The sequence below is a fragment of the Nycticebus coucang genome, chromosome 12, assembly GCF_027406575.1.
Source record: "Nycticebus coucang isolate mNycCou1 chromosome 12, mNycCou1.pri, whole genome shotgun sequence".
Taxonomy (NCBI): Eukaryota; Metazoa; Chordata; class Mammalia; order Primates; family Lorisidae; genus Nycticebus; species Nycticebus coucang.
The window spans coordinates 9501510-9517098 of NC_069791.1; the positions used below are offsets into that span (position 1 = coordinate 9501510).

General features: G+C 46.4%; 2 protein-coding genes across 5 annotated transcripts in view; both read left to right on the plus strand.

Moving 5' to 3' along the window:
- Positions 1–556: 556 nt before the first annotated feature.
- APOF (apolipoprotein F) lies at positions 557–6931 on the plus strand. Of its 2 annotated transcripts, none has more exons than XM_053555990.1 (2): positions 557–735; positions 5994–6931. In XM_053555990.1, exons 1-2 carry the CDS (start codon positions 729–731, stop codon positions 6929–6931), a joined length of 945 nt encoding a protein of 314 aa, XP_053411965.1. In that variant the 5' UTR covers positions 557–728. The 2 variants fall into 2 exon arrangements, with proteins under 2 accessions (XP_053411965.1, XP_053411966.1); XM_053555991.1 differs by lacking the exon at positions 557–735 and adding an exon at positions 5659–5761.
- Positions 6932–8245: 1314 nt separating this feature from the next.
- Positions 8246–15589, plus strand: part of STAT2 (signal transducer and activator of transcription 2) — a 29329-nt gene continuing 21985 nt past the window's right edge. For 2 of the 3 annotated variants that reach the window (XM_053555958.1, XM_053555961.1), the window contains exons 1-4: positions 8246–8376; positions 14224–14361; positions 14630–14783; positions 15113–15208. In XM_053555958.1, coding sequence (XP_053411933.1) covers positions 14231–14361; positions 14630–14783; positions 15113–15208 — 381 coding nt within the window. In that variant the 5' untranslated portion in view covers positions 8246–8376; positions 14224–14230. Of the gene's footprint in view, positions 8377–8582; positions 8712–14223; positions 14362–14629; positions 14784–15112; positions 15209–15589 lie in introns of those variants that run through there. The other variant, XM_053555960.1, reaches the window with a different exon arrangement.

The window sequence follows — 15589 nt, forward strand, 5'->3', positions numbered from 1 at the left end:
ATTCAGTTGTCAAATACTGTGGATTTATTATATAGTAGGCATGAAAGGCGATCTTCCCCATTCATCTCCCTTATACTTCCTAATTCCCTAACTGAATGCTGTAGCTTGCTTATGTTAATTTTTTTTTTTTTTGAGACAGAATTTTACTATGTCACCCTCAGCATCACAGCTCACAGCAACCTCTAACTCTTGGGCTTAAGTAATTCTCTCGCCTCAGCTTCCCAAGTAGCTGGGACTACAGGTGCCTGCCACAATGCCTGGCTATTTTTTGCTGCAGTTTAGCTGGCCGGGGCCAGGTTCGAACCTGCCACCCTCAGTATATGGGGCCGGCACCCTACTCACTGAGCCACAGGTGACACCCCTTGTTAATTTTTAACTGAAAAAAAAAATAAAGAAAAACAGTTTCTGTATCAGTCACAGTTTTCCGATCTCTCTTGATTCTAAGCCTTTTTTTGTGAGCTGGAGAGGAATATGACAGGAACAGGTAGGAACTGGCAATGAGTTTTGGTGGTTCAAGGTTTGAGCAAAAGGGCAAATATTTGTAAAGGTCATATCCCTTACTGATTATCAGAGGAAGCAGTAATCCCCTTCTCCTGGGACACAGAACTGGCCAGAGCACTGGCACTTCCGACTGGATGGTGCAGTAATTTGAGGTTCCATAATTGTGTGGAAGAGGAGCAGAGGAAGTCTGTGCTGGTCTGGAATGGGGAGCCCATTGCATTTGTTGGATGCAAGGTGAATAGAAACTGAAGGTTGATGGGTGAGATATCCTCTAACAGGTCCCTGGGCTGCATGCAGACCATAACCTAAGAGACACAGTTTGAGTATTGGCTTTCCTTCTGGTACAGTCATCCACCTAGGTATCACCTAAGACCCAAGATGATCTGCTTCTTTACTGTTCCTGCTGTGCCCTGCAGAACCCAGATAAAGATCCTTGGTGCCTTTCCCCTAATCTCTGGGGATTCAGCCACCCTCTGTAGTATCTTGGGTATGCCAGACCCTGCTCCCAAAGGCCTTCCTTGGTCTCACCCACTTGATCCCACTACTGAAGATCCTGATATACCTCATACTGATGATTGCCATGGACCAGGTTGGCCACCAGCCTGATCCCCAGACCCTACAGCTACATCTCTAGGCCGGAAGATGTGAGAACATGCAGGCTTTTTAAATGTTTTTTTTTTTTTTTGAAACAGTCTTACTATGTCACCCTCTGTAGAGCACTGTGGCATCACAGCTCACAGTAACCTTCAACTCTTGGGCTCAAGCAAGTCTTTTTTCTTTCTTTCTTTCTTTTTTTTTTTTGAAACAGAGCCTCAAGCTGTCCCTGGATAGAATGCTGTGGCATCATAGCTCACAGCAAACTCAAACTCCAAGACTTAAGAAATTCTCTTGCCTCAGCCTCCCAAGTAGCTGGGACTATAGGCGCCCGCCACAATGACTAGCTATTTTTTGGTTGTAGTTGTCATTGTTTGACAGGCCCGGGCTGGATTCAAACCCGTCAACTCTGGTGTATGTGGCTGGCACTTTAGCCACTTGACCCACGGGCACTGAGCTAGGGCTCAAGCAATTCTGCCTCAGCCTCCCAAGTAGCTGGGACTACAGGCACCTGCCACAACACCCAGCGATTTTTTTGTTTTTGTCATTGCTGTTTAGTAGGCCCAGGCCAGGTTCGAACCTACCAGCCCTGGTGCATGTGGCCGGCGCCCTGACCACTGAGCTATGGGTGCCAAGCCGGCTATGACCTTCTGATGATCATGCTGAGGCTGTCAGAGGGGCGTGGGTTCCTGGTGGGCTCTGGGCGTAGCCCTGCAGCAAAGGCTGAGCTAGTGTCATTCTGAGAAAGAGGCAAAACACCCCTCTGCCAAACATCAGGGATGAGGCTTGGAGGGTAACACAGAAGTGAATCACCAAGGGTGACAAACGATAGCCATGGCCTTGGAGGGCAAGACTTCAGAAGAAGTAAACTCAGCTCCCTCTTCATTGTGGGCTTTATTTAAGGACCATGGCCTGAGTAGGCTTCCTGGAACTCGTGTGCTTATACAAAGGGGTCAGACACTGCTCCTGGAAAGAACACATCTGCAGGGTGACCTCCAAATGCTGAAGGAGCTGAGAAACCAAAGAAATGAGGCAGACAAATCTAGTTGTCAGTATAGGATAGAAGTATGGTCTTGGGTGGCTGCAAGAGAGGTAGAAGAACTCAGTACCCCAAAGCCCCAGACCCAGAGTTTAATAGCTGGAGAAATCAGGAAGGAATGTGTAGGTTGCTGAGAGTATGTCGCTGGTGTCACTATGCAACAGCATCAAGGGTTGTTTTGAAGTAAAGGTATAAATTATAGTGAATAAATTTCTCTATGTAAAGGGTAATACATCAAGGAGACATTTTGGGCTCGGTGCCTGTAGTATAGTGGTTATGGTGCCAGGCACATACACGGAGGTGGACGGGTTTGAACCCGGCCCGGACAAGCTAAACAACGACAACTGCAACAAAAAATAGCCGGGCATTGTGGCGGGCGCCTATATTCCCAGCTACCTGGGAGGCTGAGGCAAGAGAATCACTTAAGGCCAGGAGTTTGAGGTTGCTATGAACTGTGACACCAAGGCACTCTACCCAGGGAGACATAGTGAGACTCTGTCTCAAAGAAAAAAAAAAAAAACCAAAGGAGACATTTTGGAGGCATTCATAGTCTCAGGGTTAGTCAGGTGGATGAGCATTTAAAAATAAAGTCACTCTCTCCAGCATGAAACTGGAAGTGAAAAAAAAAGAAGAAAAGTAAAAATAGTCATTTCATCCCTATTGCACAAAAGGAGTATGTACTAATTCTTGACAAGCTGTACGTGTGGTGTTCAAAATCCAGTGAAACATCTGATGTAATATGTCTAAGACAGTCAGTACTTAAAATTGAATAATTAAAAATTATCACCAGCTAGGCACTGTGGCTCATGTCTGTAATCCTAGAACTCTGGGAGGCTGAGGCAGGTAGATTGCCTAAGCTCAGGAGTTCGAGACCAGCCTGAGCAAGAGCAAGGCAGTATCTCTATTAAAAATAGCCAGGTGTTGTGGTGGGCTCCTATAGGTCCCAGGTACTCAGGAGGTTGAGGCAAGAGAATCACTTGAGCCTAAGAATTTGAGGTTGCTGTGAGCTATGACACCATAGCACTCTACCAGGGCAATGGAGTGAGACTCTATCTCAAAAAAAAATAAAAATAAAAATTATTACCAAGTCCTTTGTAACTACTCTTCAAATGTAAATATAGAATATTCAACTATGATTATGTAAGCCTGTGATTATCCACACTGGTGAAGAGATTTCTTAAAAACATTTTTTCCTCTGTTTCATAATAAAATAATGTGACTCCTCAATCAGATGTATGCTTGATTCCACCATGGACAGAGATGTCTTTCAGTCCTCTAGACATGAGGACAGAGATGTCTTCTAATCTCCCAGACTTTAGAACCAATGTGTCTTTTAACCTCTCAGACCTTAGAACCTGTGGCAAGAAGAACCACCAATGGAAGTATCTTTCAATCTCCCAGACCTTGGACTATGCTTGTAATACCATCAACACTAAATTCCAAGAAAGAAGCAGAAAAGATAATAGAGACAGAGAGCTTAACAGACTTTACATGTACATACCACACACCAGTACAGGTGGACACTGAATATAAGGAGAAATTCAACATGTCCCAAACAAATGAGCTGTAGTTCAACTAATACATCGAACTTATTTGGGAGTGCCAAATCAAACCAGTTAGGTTAGTTCCCACTCTTACAAATAGCTGGGGGGTTGTCCAATCCAAAACAAATGGGAATATTACCCAGACTGCAGTATTTTCAAATAGCACTCACCTTGGGCTGGCATGGTGTCTCATACCTGTATCTGGGAAGCCAGGATGGGTGGATTTCTTGAGCTCATGGGCTCAAGACCAGCCTGAGCAAGAGCGAGATTCCGTTGCTAAAAATAGCCAGGTGTTGTGGTGGGCATCTGTAGTCTCAGCGACTTGGGAGGTTGAGGCAAGAGGATCACTTGGGCCCAGAGTTTGAGGTTGCTGTGAGCTATGATGCTATAGCACTCAATCGAGGATGACAAAGTGAGACTCTGTCTCAAAAAAAAAAAAAAAATCAAATAGCACTCATCCATCAGGATTCAAATGTCAAAACCCAAATCCAGAGTTCCTTTCTTCAGAGCCAATTTGGAGGCAATCAGTAAGCGATTACCAATGCAATGGAAGCCAATAATGATAGAGCTGCTGGGAGCGTCTAAGGCCGCCTTCTGGCAAATATGGCTTGGTAGCTGCTAATGGAAGCTTTTGGTCTGTCCACACTTTGCAGCCACCGAACCATGAGCAATGCCAGCCCAGAGGAGCCCCCAGTAATTGTCAAAACCACAAGTGGGTTTCAGTGCAGGTCCAGTTGATTGTTACACAAAGTTCCAATGAGGATGCCAAGGAAGGAATTTTTAATAGGACGGCATTTTGTTCAGAGACCAAGAGAAGCTGCCAAAATCTGGCTTTCTAACTAAAGGAGATACGGGGCTTTTTAAGGAGGGTCCACGGGCTTTTCTAGGAGGGTTCATGTGTCTTGGAGCAGGGTGAGGGGAGTGGTGAATCCTGGTGTCCGGAAGTCTGCCCTTGGGCCTTCAGATCTCAACTTCTTTGTCTTGTACTAGAAGGAAAACAACACAAAATGTCAAGTAGTTAGTTAAGGAAGAGGATTATAAAAAACATAAAAACTGCCTTGGCGCCTGTGGCTCAAGCTGGTAAGGCACCAGCCCCATACACCTGAGCTGGCAGGTTTGAATCCAGCCCAGGCCTGCCAAACAACAATAACAGCTATGACCAAAAAATAGCCCTGTGTTGTGGCGGGCATCTATGGTCCCAGCTACTTGGGAGGCAGAGGCAGGATAATCACTTGAGCCCAGGAGTTTGGAAGTTGCTGTGAGCTGTGATGCTATAGCACTCTACCCAGGGCGATGGCTTGAGGCTCTGCCTCAAATAAATAAATAAAAACTTAGAAAAACAGGCCCAAATGGCTGCTCCAGAGTAATCCTAGCACTCTGGCAGGCTAAGGTGAATGGATTGCTTGAGCCCATGAGTTCAAGACCAGAGTGAGACCTGAGCAAGAGTGAGACCTCTATCTCTACTAAAAATAGAAAAATTAGCCAGGTGTCATGGTGGGCGCCTGTAGTCCCAGCTACTCATGAGGTGTTACAGCTCACAGCAATCTCAAACTCTTGGGCTCAAGCGATCCTCTTGCCTCAGCTGACCTGGGGCGGGTTTGAACCTGCCATCCTCAGTGTATGTGGCCCGTGCCATAACCACTGTGCTATGGGCACAGAGCCAATATTGTGCATTTCATATGTACTAAGGGTGAGGTATGGTGGCTCACACCTGTATTTCTAGCACTTTGGGAGACTGAGGGAGGAGGATCATTTGAGGCCAGGAGTTTGAGAGTACAATGAACTACGATTGCACCACTGCATTCTAGCCTGGGTGACAGAGCTCAGAGTGGGAACGTGGCAGGGATGTATAGGAAATGCCAAAGAACAAGATCTCAGGTATTGAGGTTGAATGTGTGACAAGGGGTCAAAGTTTGAGCAGCCAGTATGAAATAGATAAATATTTGCAGAGATTACATCCCTTACTGATCATAGGAGAAAGCAAATACCTGCTTTCTTCATTGGACAGAGAACCAGGCAGAACCGGATTGGGAGTAACCAAATCTACCAAGGCAATCTCACTTCTCAGTGACTGGACTCTGTGGTAATTTGGGGTCCTGCATGTTGGTAGAAATAAAATGGGGGAAGTTCCAGGTGACCTGTAAATGGGAGAGCAAATGGGTTGCATTTCCTATTTCCTAGGCCTTTAACTAAACAAAACAGAAACTTGGAAGTAGGAGACGTATGAGGTGTTCCCTGAAAGGAGTTTTGGGCTCCTTTTAGATCACAACTCTTAAAGAAATTGTTTGTATGTTTTGGGTTTCTCCACTTTCCAGGGTACTCTGCTCCAGACATGTGTGACCTCAGCATTATCATGTTACCAGTTGAGCTGCTTCTCTGCTGCCTCCTGCTACACCCTGTGGATGCCATTTCATATAGAAAGCAGGCAAATGTCTCCAGGCACCTTCTGCTGTCCCTGGGATCCCAGCCACCCTCCTCAGACCCCTTGCTCTGCCAGACCTTGTTCCCAAAGTCCTTGCCCGCCTTCACCTACATGGCCCCTCTACCCAAGTACCTGGTAGGCCTGGCTCTAAGGAATGCCCTTGAGGAAGCTGGCTGCCAGGCTGATGTCCAGACCCTGGAGCTTCAGCTGTACCGCTGGGGTGGTGTGAATGCTACACAGGTCCTCATCCACCATCTTCAAGGGCTCCAGAAAGGCAGAAGCACCCAGAGGGGAGTGTCAGTGGAAGCCCTGGCCTTGGCTCTGCAGCTGTTAGCCAGGGAGCATCCAGGCTCAAAGAGAGCCCACCGTTCCCTCCCCACCGAGAACTGTGAAAATGAGCAGGAACAAAGCGTGCACAATATCCTCAGGCTATTGCCAGGAGTGATAACTTACTACAACCTGGGCACAGCGTTGTATTATGCTGCTCAGAACTGCTCAGACAAGGCCAAGGAACGAGGCCAAGAAGGGGCCATAGATCTGGGATATGACCTTCTGATGGCCATGGGTGGGCTGCCAAGGGGGCCAGCAAGTCTAGTGATACATGCTGCACTTAAACCTGCATTAAAGGCTGGAGTTCTGCAATTCATCCAGTTCTATCAGAAAAAAGAGGCAAACATCCCTCAGCAAGAGACCAGCATGGAGGGCTTGGTGGGCACCTCAGATATGAGTGATTTGGAAGAAACAACTACTACCATGACTCCTGTGGTGTCAGAAGAAGTAAAGTCCACTCCCTACTGGGGATGGGCCTCATTCAAGAGCTACTTCATATGACTTAGATCCTGGGGCTGGCGGTCTTGGATTATAGGGGTAACCACAGAGTGAAGAAATTGATAATAATACAAAAACCGTATGTGTGTGTATTCAAAATCTAAATCTCTGTTTGTTTGTTTTTTGAGACAGACTCTCACTATGTTGCCCCGAGTAGAGTGCCATGGCGTCACAGCTCACAGCAACCTCGAACTCTAGGGCTCAAGCGATTCTCTTGCCTCAGCCTCCCAAGTAGCCAGGACTACAGGTACCCACCACAATGCCCGGCTATTTTTTGTTGCAAGCAGTTGTCATTGTTGTTTAGCTGACCCAGACTGGGTTCGAACCGGCCAGCCTTGGTGTATGCGGCCAGCACTGTAACCACTGTGCTATGGGCACCAAGAGGAGGAAAGCTTGGCTGCAAAATGTAGAAAGGTAGGCTAGACACAGTGGCTGGCATATGTAATCCTGGGAGGCCAAGGCGGGTGGATTGCCTAGGGTCAGAAGTTCGAGATCAGCCTGAGCAAGAGAAGGACCCCGTCTCTACAAAAAAATAGAAAAAAACTAGTCGGTGTTGCAGTGGGGGCCCGTAGTCCCAGCTACTGGGGAAGCTGAGGCAAGGGGATCTCTTGAGCCCAAGAGTTTGAGGTTGCTGTGAGCTATGACACTACAGCACTCTACCCAGGGCAACAAAGTGAGATTCTGCCTCAAAAAAAAAAAAAAAAAGTAGAAATGTAAAGATTTGGCATTTGAAGTCAAAGGATTTGATCTTGAATCCAGGCTCTGCTTGTCTGTGCCTGGGTAATCACTGTCTTCTTTCTGGAAAAAAACAAGTTTTTAAATAGCTTCTAAAGTTAAGATAATGACTGTCCCTTGAATGGGTTGTTCTGGAAATTAGGAAAGACACAACGACAGTAAAGTGCCTATCCCAGTACTGTCAAAAAATACTTATTGTTTTTATTAACGTCAGCCCTCCCCTTCCTATCTCAGAGTGTTGAAATTCTGGTCCCACCCCTTCTTACGGATCTCTCAGCAAGTCCAGGGCTCTCAAGCTGGTTTCGGTTCTGCGGCCCAGCTCAAGTTCTCGAAAATCAGCTGTTCAGTCACCGGTCACCCCTAATTGGACTCCCTGCCCATCGATGACATGGGGCGGGGTTAATTTGAGCTTCTCCACCAATCCCTGGGTTTGGGGTGTGTCCATCTGGTACAGCCCTTCGGCAAGGGCGGAGTTGAGAAGACGGTAATGAGCTCACAGTCTGGGGAAGGACTGGGCTGAGCGGCAGCCAGTGACAGGGTATTGGGTAGGAACCGCGAGCTCTCGGCTTCCGCCGCGGACTCAAACCCGCTACTAAGGGGCGGGTCCGAGGGACAGGTCGAAGTCGTGGGAGGGGCGGAAGGGTCTGTTCCTCCGGAGCTGGGAAATCTGGACCAAAGCCGCTGGAGGGCGCGGAGACTGAGACCCTAACCAGGTATGGACCCTGAGAGGGTGTGCCGGGGTACGGCGCAGGTGAGAGTGACAGTCGGTTCTGTCCCCGGGAAGGGCGGCTTGTCCTGAGGGTACGCGCCGGAACGCTCGGCTTCTGTCCCCAGGTGGAAATAGGAACTGTCGCCTGCTGGGTCCTTGATCTTCCCATCCTACCAATCCTAGCTCCCCAAGCCTAGCGTCTTCCTCCCAAAAGTCCTCTGTGGGTTCCAAGACCCGGAACCTGTCATCGTTGTCTTGGTTCGGTGTTTTAGCCAACGCTTTTGCCTCTCTGCTCTGCAATATTTTTGATCTGCACCAAAAAATAATATCCAAAGATAGGTAAGATTTATCATTTTTATTATGTAAAAAACTACCAGACGCTGAAAAAATAAACAATTTGCCTAAGGTCACACACAAAATCCAGTTCATTTCAGAAAAGGTTATCGAGTGTGAAATATGTGCCTAGAAGAGTGTGAGGGAGGAAAAATTTGTGTTACAGTCCTTAACCTCAGTGTTTGCAATCCATTTGAAGAGACCTATTTGATTTTTTAAGTATTTCAATCTCAGGGCTTACTCATGCAGGGGTCCTCAAACTGCGGCCCGTGGGCCACATGAGGCAGTGTGGTTGTATTTGTTCCCGTTTTGTTTTTTTACTTCAAAATAAGATATGTGCAGTGTGCATAGGAATTTGTTAATAGTTTTTTTTTTTTTTTAACTATAGTCCGGCCCTCCAAGGGTCTGAGGGACGGTAAACTGGCCCCGTTTAAAAAGTTTAAGGACCTCTGCCTGGGTAGTTCTCAAGAAATGGGACCTCATCATTCAAATTTTTTGTTTCTTAAAAGCCAATACAGGAGCATCGTTTAAAAAGTCCAGCACTACTAAAAGGGTTAAAATGAAAAATAGGAGCCCCAGCCCAATCTCTCCCCCTCCCTTGTTTCTAGAAGGGCAGCTGTATTCATGACGGTGGGAAAGAATTTCTCTCACCCCAGACATTTTTCTTTGTTTTGTAATAAAGTCATGTGATCTATTTAGACCACAAATGTGCCGTGTTTCCTTCTGTTAGGTTGAGACTGCAACAGAGTTAAGTTTCCATTTTCTAAACAGACATTAGATGGCAGTAATCAAGAAAAGGCGGAGAGAACTTTGCATGCACAGCCTGCTTGGTGACAGGGATAAACCTAATTTTAAGTGAAAATCTGGAGTCTCACAAAATTAATCCACATGGAGAATCAGAGATTGACAGCTCATAAACGTATCACAATCTTAGGGATTAAGTGACACCTTGCACAGTGTTTAGACATCTAGAATGGAGCTCCTCCTTTCAACATAGAGGGCAGTTTAAAGAGTGTACTTAACTTATCTCAGAGAAGATTTTGCCATTAAAAAACTTCAGAGATGGGCGGCGCCTGTGGCTCAGTGAGTAGGACACCGGCCCCATATACCGAGGGTGGCGGGATCCAACCCGGCCCTGGCCAAACTGCAACAACAACAACAAAATAGCCGGGCGTTGTGGCAGGCGCCTGTAGTCCCAGCTACTCGGGAGGCTGAGGCAAGGGAATCGCCTAAGCCCAAGAGCAGGAGGTTGCTGTGAGCTGTGACACCAGAGCACTCTATTGAGGGTGACAAAGTGAGACTCTGTCTCTACAAAAAAAAAAAAAAAAAATTCAGAGATAGCAAGAATTATGCCGTAATAAAAGACTGTCAGGCACTGTGGTTCACACTTGTAATCCCAGCACTTAGGGAGGCTGAGGGCAGGAGAATCACTTAAGGCCAGGAGTTTGCGACCAATATAGTGAGACTCTGTCTGTACAAGAAAAATTTTTTTTTTTTTAGCCCAATTTCTTTTGTTTTTTTTTTTTTATTGTTGGGGATTCATTGAGGGTACAATAAGCCAGGTTACACTGATTGCAATTGTTAGGTAAAGTCCCTCTTGCAATCATGTCTTGCCCCCTTAAAGTGTGACACCCCCACCCCCACCCCCCCTTCTTCCCTCTTTCTGTTTCCCCCCATAACCATAATTGTCATTAATTGTCCTCAAATCAAAATTGAGTACATAGGATTCATGCTTCTCCATTCTTGTGATGCTTTACTAAGAATAATGTCTTCCACGTCCATCCAGGTTAATACGAAGGATGTAAAGTCTCCATTTTTTTTAACGGCTGAATAGTATTCCATGGTATACATATACCACAGCTTGTTAATCCATTCCTGGGTTGGTGGGCATTTAGGCTGTTTCCACATTTTGGCGATTGTAAATTGAGCTGCAATAAACAGTCTAGTACAAGTGTCCTTATGATAAAAGGATTTTTTTTCCTTCTGGGTAGATGCCCAGTAATGGGATTGCAGGATCAAATGGGAGGTCTAGCTTGAGTGCTTTGAGGTTTCTCCATACTTCCTTCCAGAAAGGTTGTACTAGTTTGCAGTCCCACCAGCAGTGTAAAATTGTTCCCTTCTTGTACAAGAAAATTTTTAAGAATTAGCCAGGAGTGGTGGCATGTAGCTGTAGTTCCAGCTACTTGGGAGGCTAAGGTGGTAGGATCTGTTGAGTCCAGTGAGCTATGATGACGCTATTGCATGTCAACCTGGATAACAGACCAAGACCCTGTCTCTTTAAAAAATTAAATCAATAGGGCGCCTGTGGTTCAGTGAGTAGGATGCCGGCCCCATATACCGAGGGTGGCGGATTCAAACCCGGCCCCGGCCAAACTGCAACAAAAAATAGCCGGGCATTGCGGCAGGCGTCTATAGTCCCAGCTACTAGGGAGGCTGAGGCAAGAGAATCGCCTAAGCCCAAGAGCTGAAGGTTGCTGTGAGCTGTGACACCATGGCACTCTACCGTGGGCGACAAAGTGAAATTCTGTCTCTAAAAAAACAAAAAATTAAATCAATAAATAAATACTTCAGACTGACACTTATCTATACCTCAGAGTAAACAAATACAAACACAAATAAATTTAAAATGAATTAATTGAGGAATGTAGATGAAATAGAACAGTGGAAATATTATTGTTTGTTGAAGCCAGATGGTAGATACCTGGAAGATTCTTGATTCTTATTTGAAAATCATCATTAAAGGATGGTGCCTGTGGCTCAAGGAGTAGGGCACCGGCCCATATACCAGAGGTAGCAGGTTCAAACCTGGCCCTGGTCAAAAAAAAAAAAGTAACAAAAAAAAGAAAGAAGGAAAATTACCATTAAAGCAAAAGGGCCCACATATTGGAGCTAATAAACAAATACAGATTGAGTATCCCCACCTGAAAACCCCAAAATGCTCCAATGAGCCTTTCCTTTGAGTATTATGTCAGTGCTCCAAAAGTTGCAGATTTTGGGCTCGGCGCCTGTGGCTCAAGCACTGAGGTGCCAGTCACATACACCTGAGCTGGTGGGTTCGAATCCAGCCTGGGACCGCCAAACAACAATGATGGCTGCAACCAAAAAATAGCTGGGCGTCGTGGCGGGCACCTGTAGTCCCAGCTACTTGGGAGGCGGAGGCAGGAGAATTTGCTTTAGCCCAGGAATTTGAGATTGCTGTGAGCTGTGATGCCACAGCACTCTACCAAGGGTGATAAAGTGAGACTCTGTCTCTTTAAAAAAAAAAAAAAGTTGCAGATTTTGGAGCATTTTAGATTTTGAATTTTTGGATTAGGGATGTTCAACTGGCAAGTATATAATACAAGTATTTCCAAAAATAAAAAATTCTGAAATGCAAAAGGCTTCTGTTTGAAAGCATTTTGGATAAGGAGTACTTAACCTGTAGTACTCCTTGGAAGAATATTCCCCAGACTGACACCAGTGGTTACTACTTCTGGAGAAGAGGGGAAAGGACCAATATTGGGAGTAAGGTCAAAGTAGATTTTAATATTTTCTGTATTTTTTTACTTGTATAATTTAAACTTTTTATTTTTGAGACAGAGTCTTGCTCTGTTGTTTAGGCTAGAGTACTTTGACATCACCCACAGCAACGTCAAACTCCTGGATTGAGGAGATCCTCCTGCCTTAGCCTCCCCAGTAGCTAGAACTATAGGCACCCATCACAATGCCCAGCTAATTTTTCTTTTTTTTTTTTTGAGACAGAATCTTAAGCTGTCACCCTGGGTAGAATTCCATGGTGTCATAGCTCATGGCAACTTCCAACTCAGGCTCAGATGATCCTCTTGCCTCAATTTTTCTACTTTTAGTAGCGATGGGGTCTTGCTTTTTGCCCAGGCCAGTCTTGAACTCCTGAGCTCAAGCAATTTACCTGCCTCAGCCTACCAGAGTGTTAGGATTACAGGCATGAGCCTCTGGCACCTGGCCTAATTTTTCTTTTCTTTCTTTTTTTTTTTTTTGAGACAGAGTCTCAAGCTGTGGCCCTGGATAGAGTGCTGTGGCATCACAGCTCACAGCAACCTCAAACTCTTGGGCTTAAGTGATTCTCTTGCCTCAGCCTCCCACATAGCTGGGACTACAGGCACCTGCCACAATGCCCAATTATTTTTTGGTTGTAGTTGTCATTGTTGTTTGGCAGGCCCGGGCTATATTCGAACCTGCCAGCTCCAGTGTACCTAGCTGGTACCCTAGCTGCTGAGCTACAAGCGCCGAGCCTTTCTATTTTTTTTTTAATCCTAAGTATTTTAGCTGGGCATGGTGGCTCATGTCAGTAATTCTAGCACTTTGGGAGGCCAAGGTGTGTAGATTGCCTGGGCTCACAGGTTCGAGACCAGCCTGAGCAAGAGTGAGAACCACCACCATCACCACCACTCCATGTCTCTAAAAAATAGCTGGGCATCGTGGTGGGTGCCTGTCGTCCCAGCTACTTGGGAACCTGAGGCAAGAGAATCACTTCAGCCCAAGAGTTGGAGGTTGTTGTGAGCTATGATGCTACAGCACTCTACTGAGGGGGACAAAGTGAGACTCTATCTCAAAAAAAAAAAAAAAAAACCTAAGTATTTTATTATTTGCTACCTCCAGTATATAGGAACAATAACTCTTGTGTAATAGAAATTCATAAGAAATAGCCGGGCGTTGTGGCGGGCACCTGTAGTCCCAGCTACTCGGGAGGCTGAGGCAAGAGAATCACTTAAGCCCAGGAGTTGGAGGTTGCTGTGAGCTGTGTGAGGCCACGGCACTCTACCGAGGGCCATAAAGTGAGACTCTGTCTCTACAAAAAAAAAAAGAAAAGAAATTCATAAGAATTCAGTGAGGTAGATGTTAAGAACTGACAAAAGCAGAAGTTGGTGTGTTACAGCACGTGTTACAGGGATAAGCTTTTGTACAGGCTTCCAATTTAGCTTTCTTGGTTCATGAGAAGAGGTCGGGAAACCTCTGAAAGATTTCATATACTATGAAAAGGAGCAATTTTGGGATCTGAAGGGATTTGTACTTGAAGTTACACCAGTCAGCAGAGGATCATGTTGAGCGTTCTGCAGGCAGAGTTGTCTCAAGTCTGCAGCTGCCTAGGAAACATTACCATGGTTGAGCCAGGCTTCCAGCCTGAGCAGCTGAACCACTTTCTTCATTGCAGCAACACTGGAGGAAGCAGAACTGGTGCACGAGAGAGCCAGGCCTGTCCCTGGGATGGTGGGTCATGGAGTTGGAGAGTCCTGATGGCTAGGCCATGTGCGGCAGGGGTGGGGCTCAGAAACATTTTTCTATTTTTAGTAGAGATGGGGTCTTGCACTTGCTCAGGATAGTCTCAAACTCCTGAACTCAAGTGATCCTCTGACCTGGGCCTCCCAGAGTGCTAAGATTTCAGACGTGATCCAGCGCCTGGTCTAATTTAAACATTTTGAATAAGTAATAATAAACAACCATGACAGTCTCATGATTGCTGCAAAATATCCAATCGGGAATCTGCATCCTTCTGACTCAGAGCCCAGATGGCGCAGTGGGAGCTGCTGCAGAATCTTGACGGCCCATTTCAGGATCAGCTGCACCAGCTCTACTCACATAGCCCCCTGCCAGTGGATATTCGGCAGCACTTGGCTGTTTGGATTGAAGACCAAAACTGGTGAGGCCTTATAGAAGTTAGGGGGGCGGGGCAGCGCCTGTGGCTCAAGGAGTAGGCGCCGGTCCCATATGGCAGAGGTGGCGGGTTCAAACCCAGCCCTGGCCAAAAACCACAAAAAAAAAAAAAGAAGTTGGGGGGATGAAGAAGTTGGTTCCTTTCTTCTGAGCCCCCAGGATGCTGGAAACATCAAGAGCAGGAAGGGCATGGAAGGCCTCTGGACAGCAGCAGCGCTGCAGAGACACTGATCTTTGTTATTACTGGTCCCCAGGCAGGAAGCTGCATTGGGCAATGATGATTCCAAGACTAACATGCTATTCTTCCACTTCGTGGACCAACTGAATCGTGACTGTGGCTGCTGCAGGCAGAACCCTACATGTTTATTGCTACAGCACAACTTGCGAAAATTCCACCGAGACATTCAGGTACCTGGAGGAATTGGGAACACAAGATAGGGCTGGGGGCCAAGTGCAGAGAAGTAAGGTGTGGGGTATAGAATAGTACCTGGAAGTCCAAAGGGAGAGGTGGACAGATTTGGGGAAAAAGGGACAGGGTCTGGATATGGCACAGCACTGGCTGAGAGAAGGGCAGAGTCTACATGATCCTGCTGGGAGAGTACAAGGGTTTGGGGACCGGTGATAAAAGGGGAAGGCAAGGGACCCTGAAGGAGGGGGAAGTACTGGAGACATTGGTGGCAATAGGTAGACATTGAGGGTGGTTGACTAGATCAATCTTTTCTCTTCTCTTTCTGTAGGCTTTTTCCCAGGGCCCTACCCAGTTGGCTGAGATGATGTTTAATCTCCTTCTGGAAGAAAAAAGAATTCTGAATCAGGCTCAGAGGGCTCAATTGGTGAGGACAATTTGGTAGTGACATTGGAAACTACTGGAGTAGAGAGGAACCATGCAAAGGACTCAGGATTTGTCTCAGCACAGGATCCTCCCACATCTTGTTTTGTTTTTTTTTGCCCTGGGTAGAGTGCTGTGGCATTTCAGCTCACAGTAACCTCAAACTCCTGGGCTTAAGCGATTCTCTTGCCTCAGCCTCCCAAGTAGCTGGGACTACAGGCGCCCCCCACAATGCCTGGCTATTTTTTGGTTGTAGTTGTCATTGTTGTTTGGCAGGCCCAAGCTGGATTTGAACCTGCCAGCTCTGGTACATGTAGCTGGTGCCTTAGCCGCTTGAGCTACAGTGCCAAGCCCACATCTTGTGATACAATTTCAGGCCTGGATT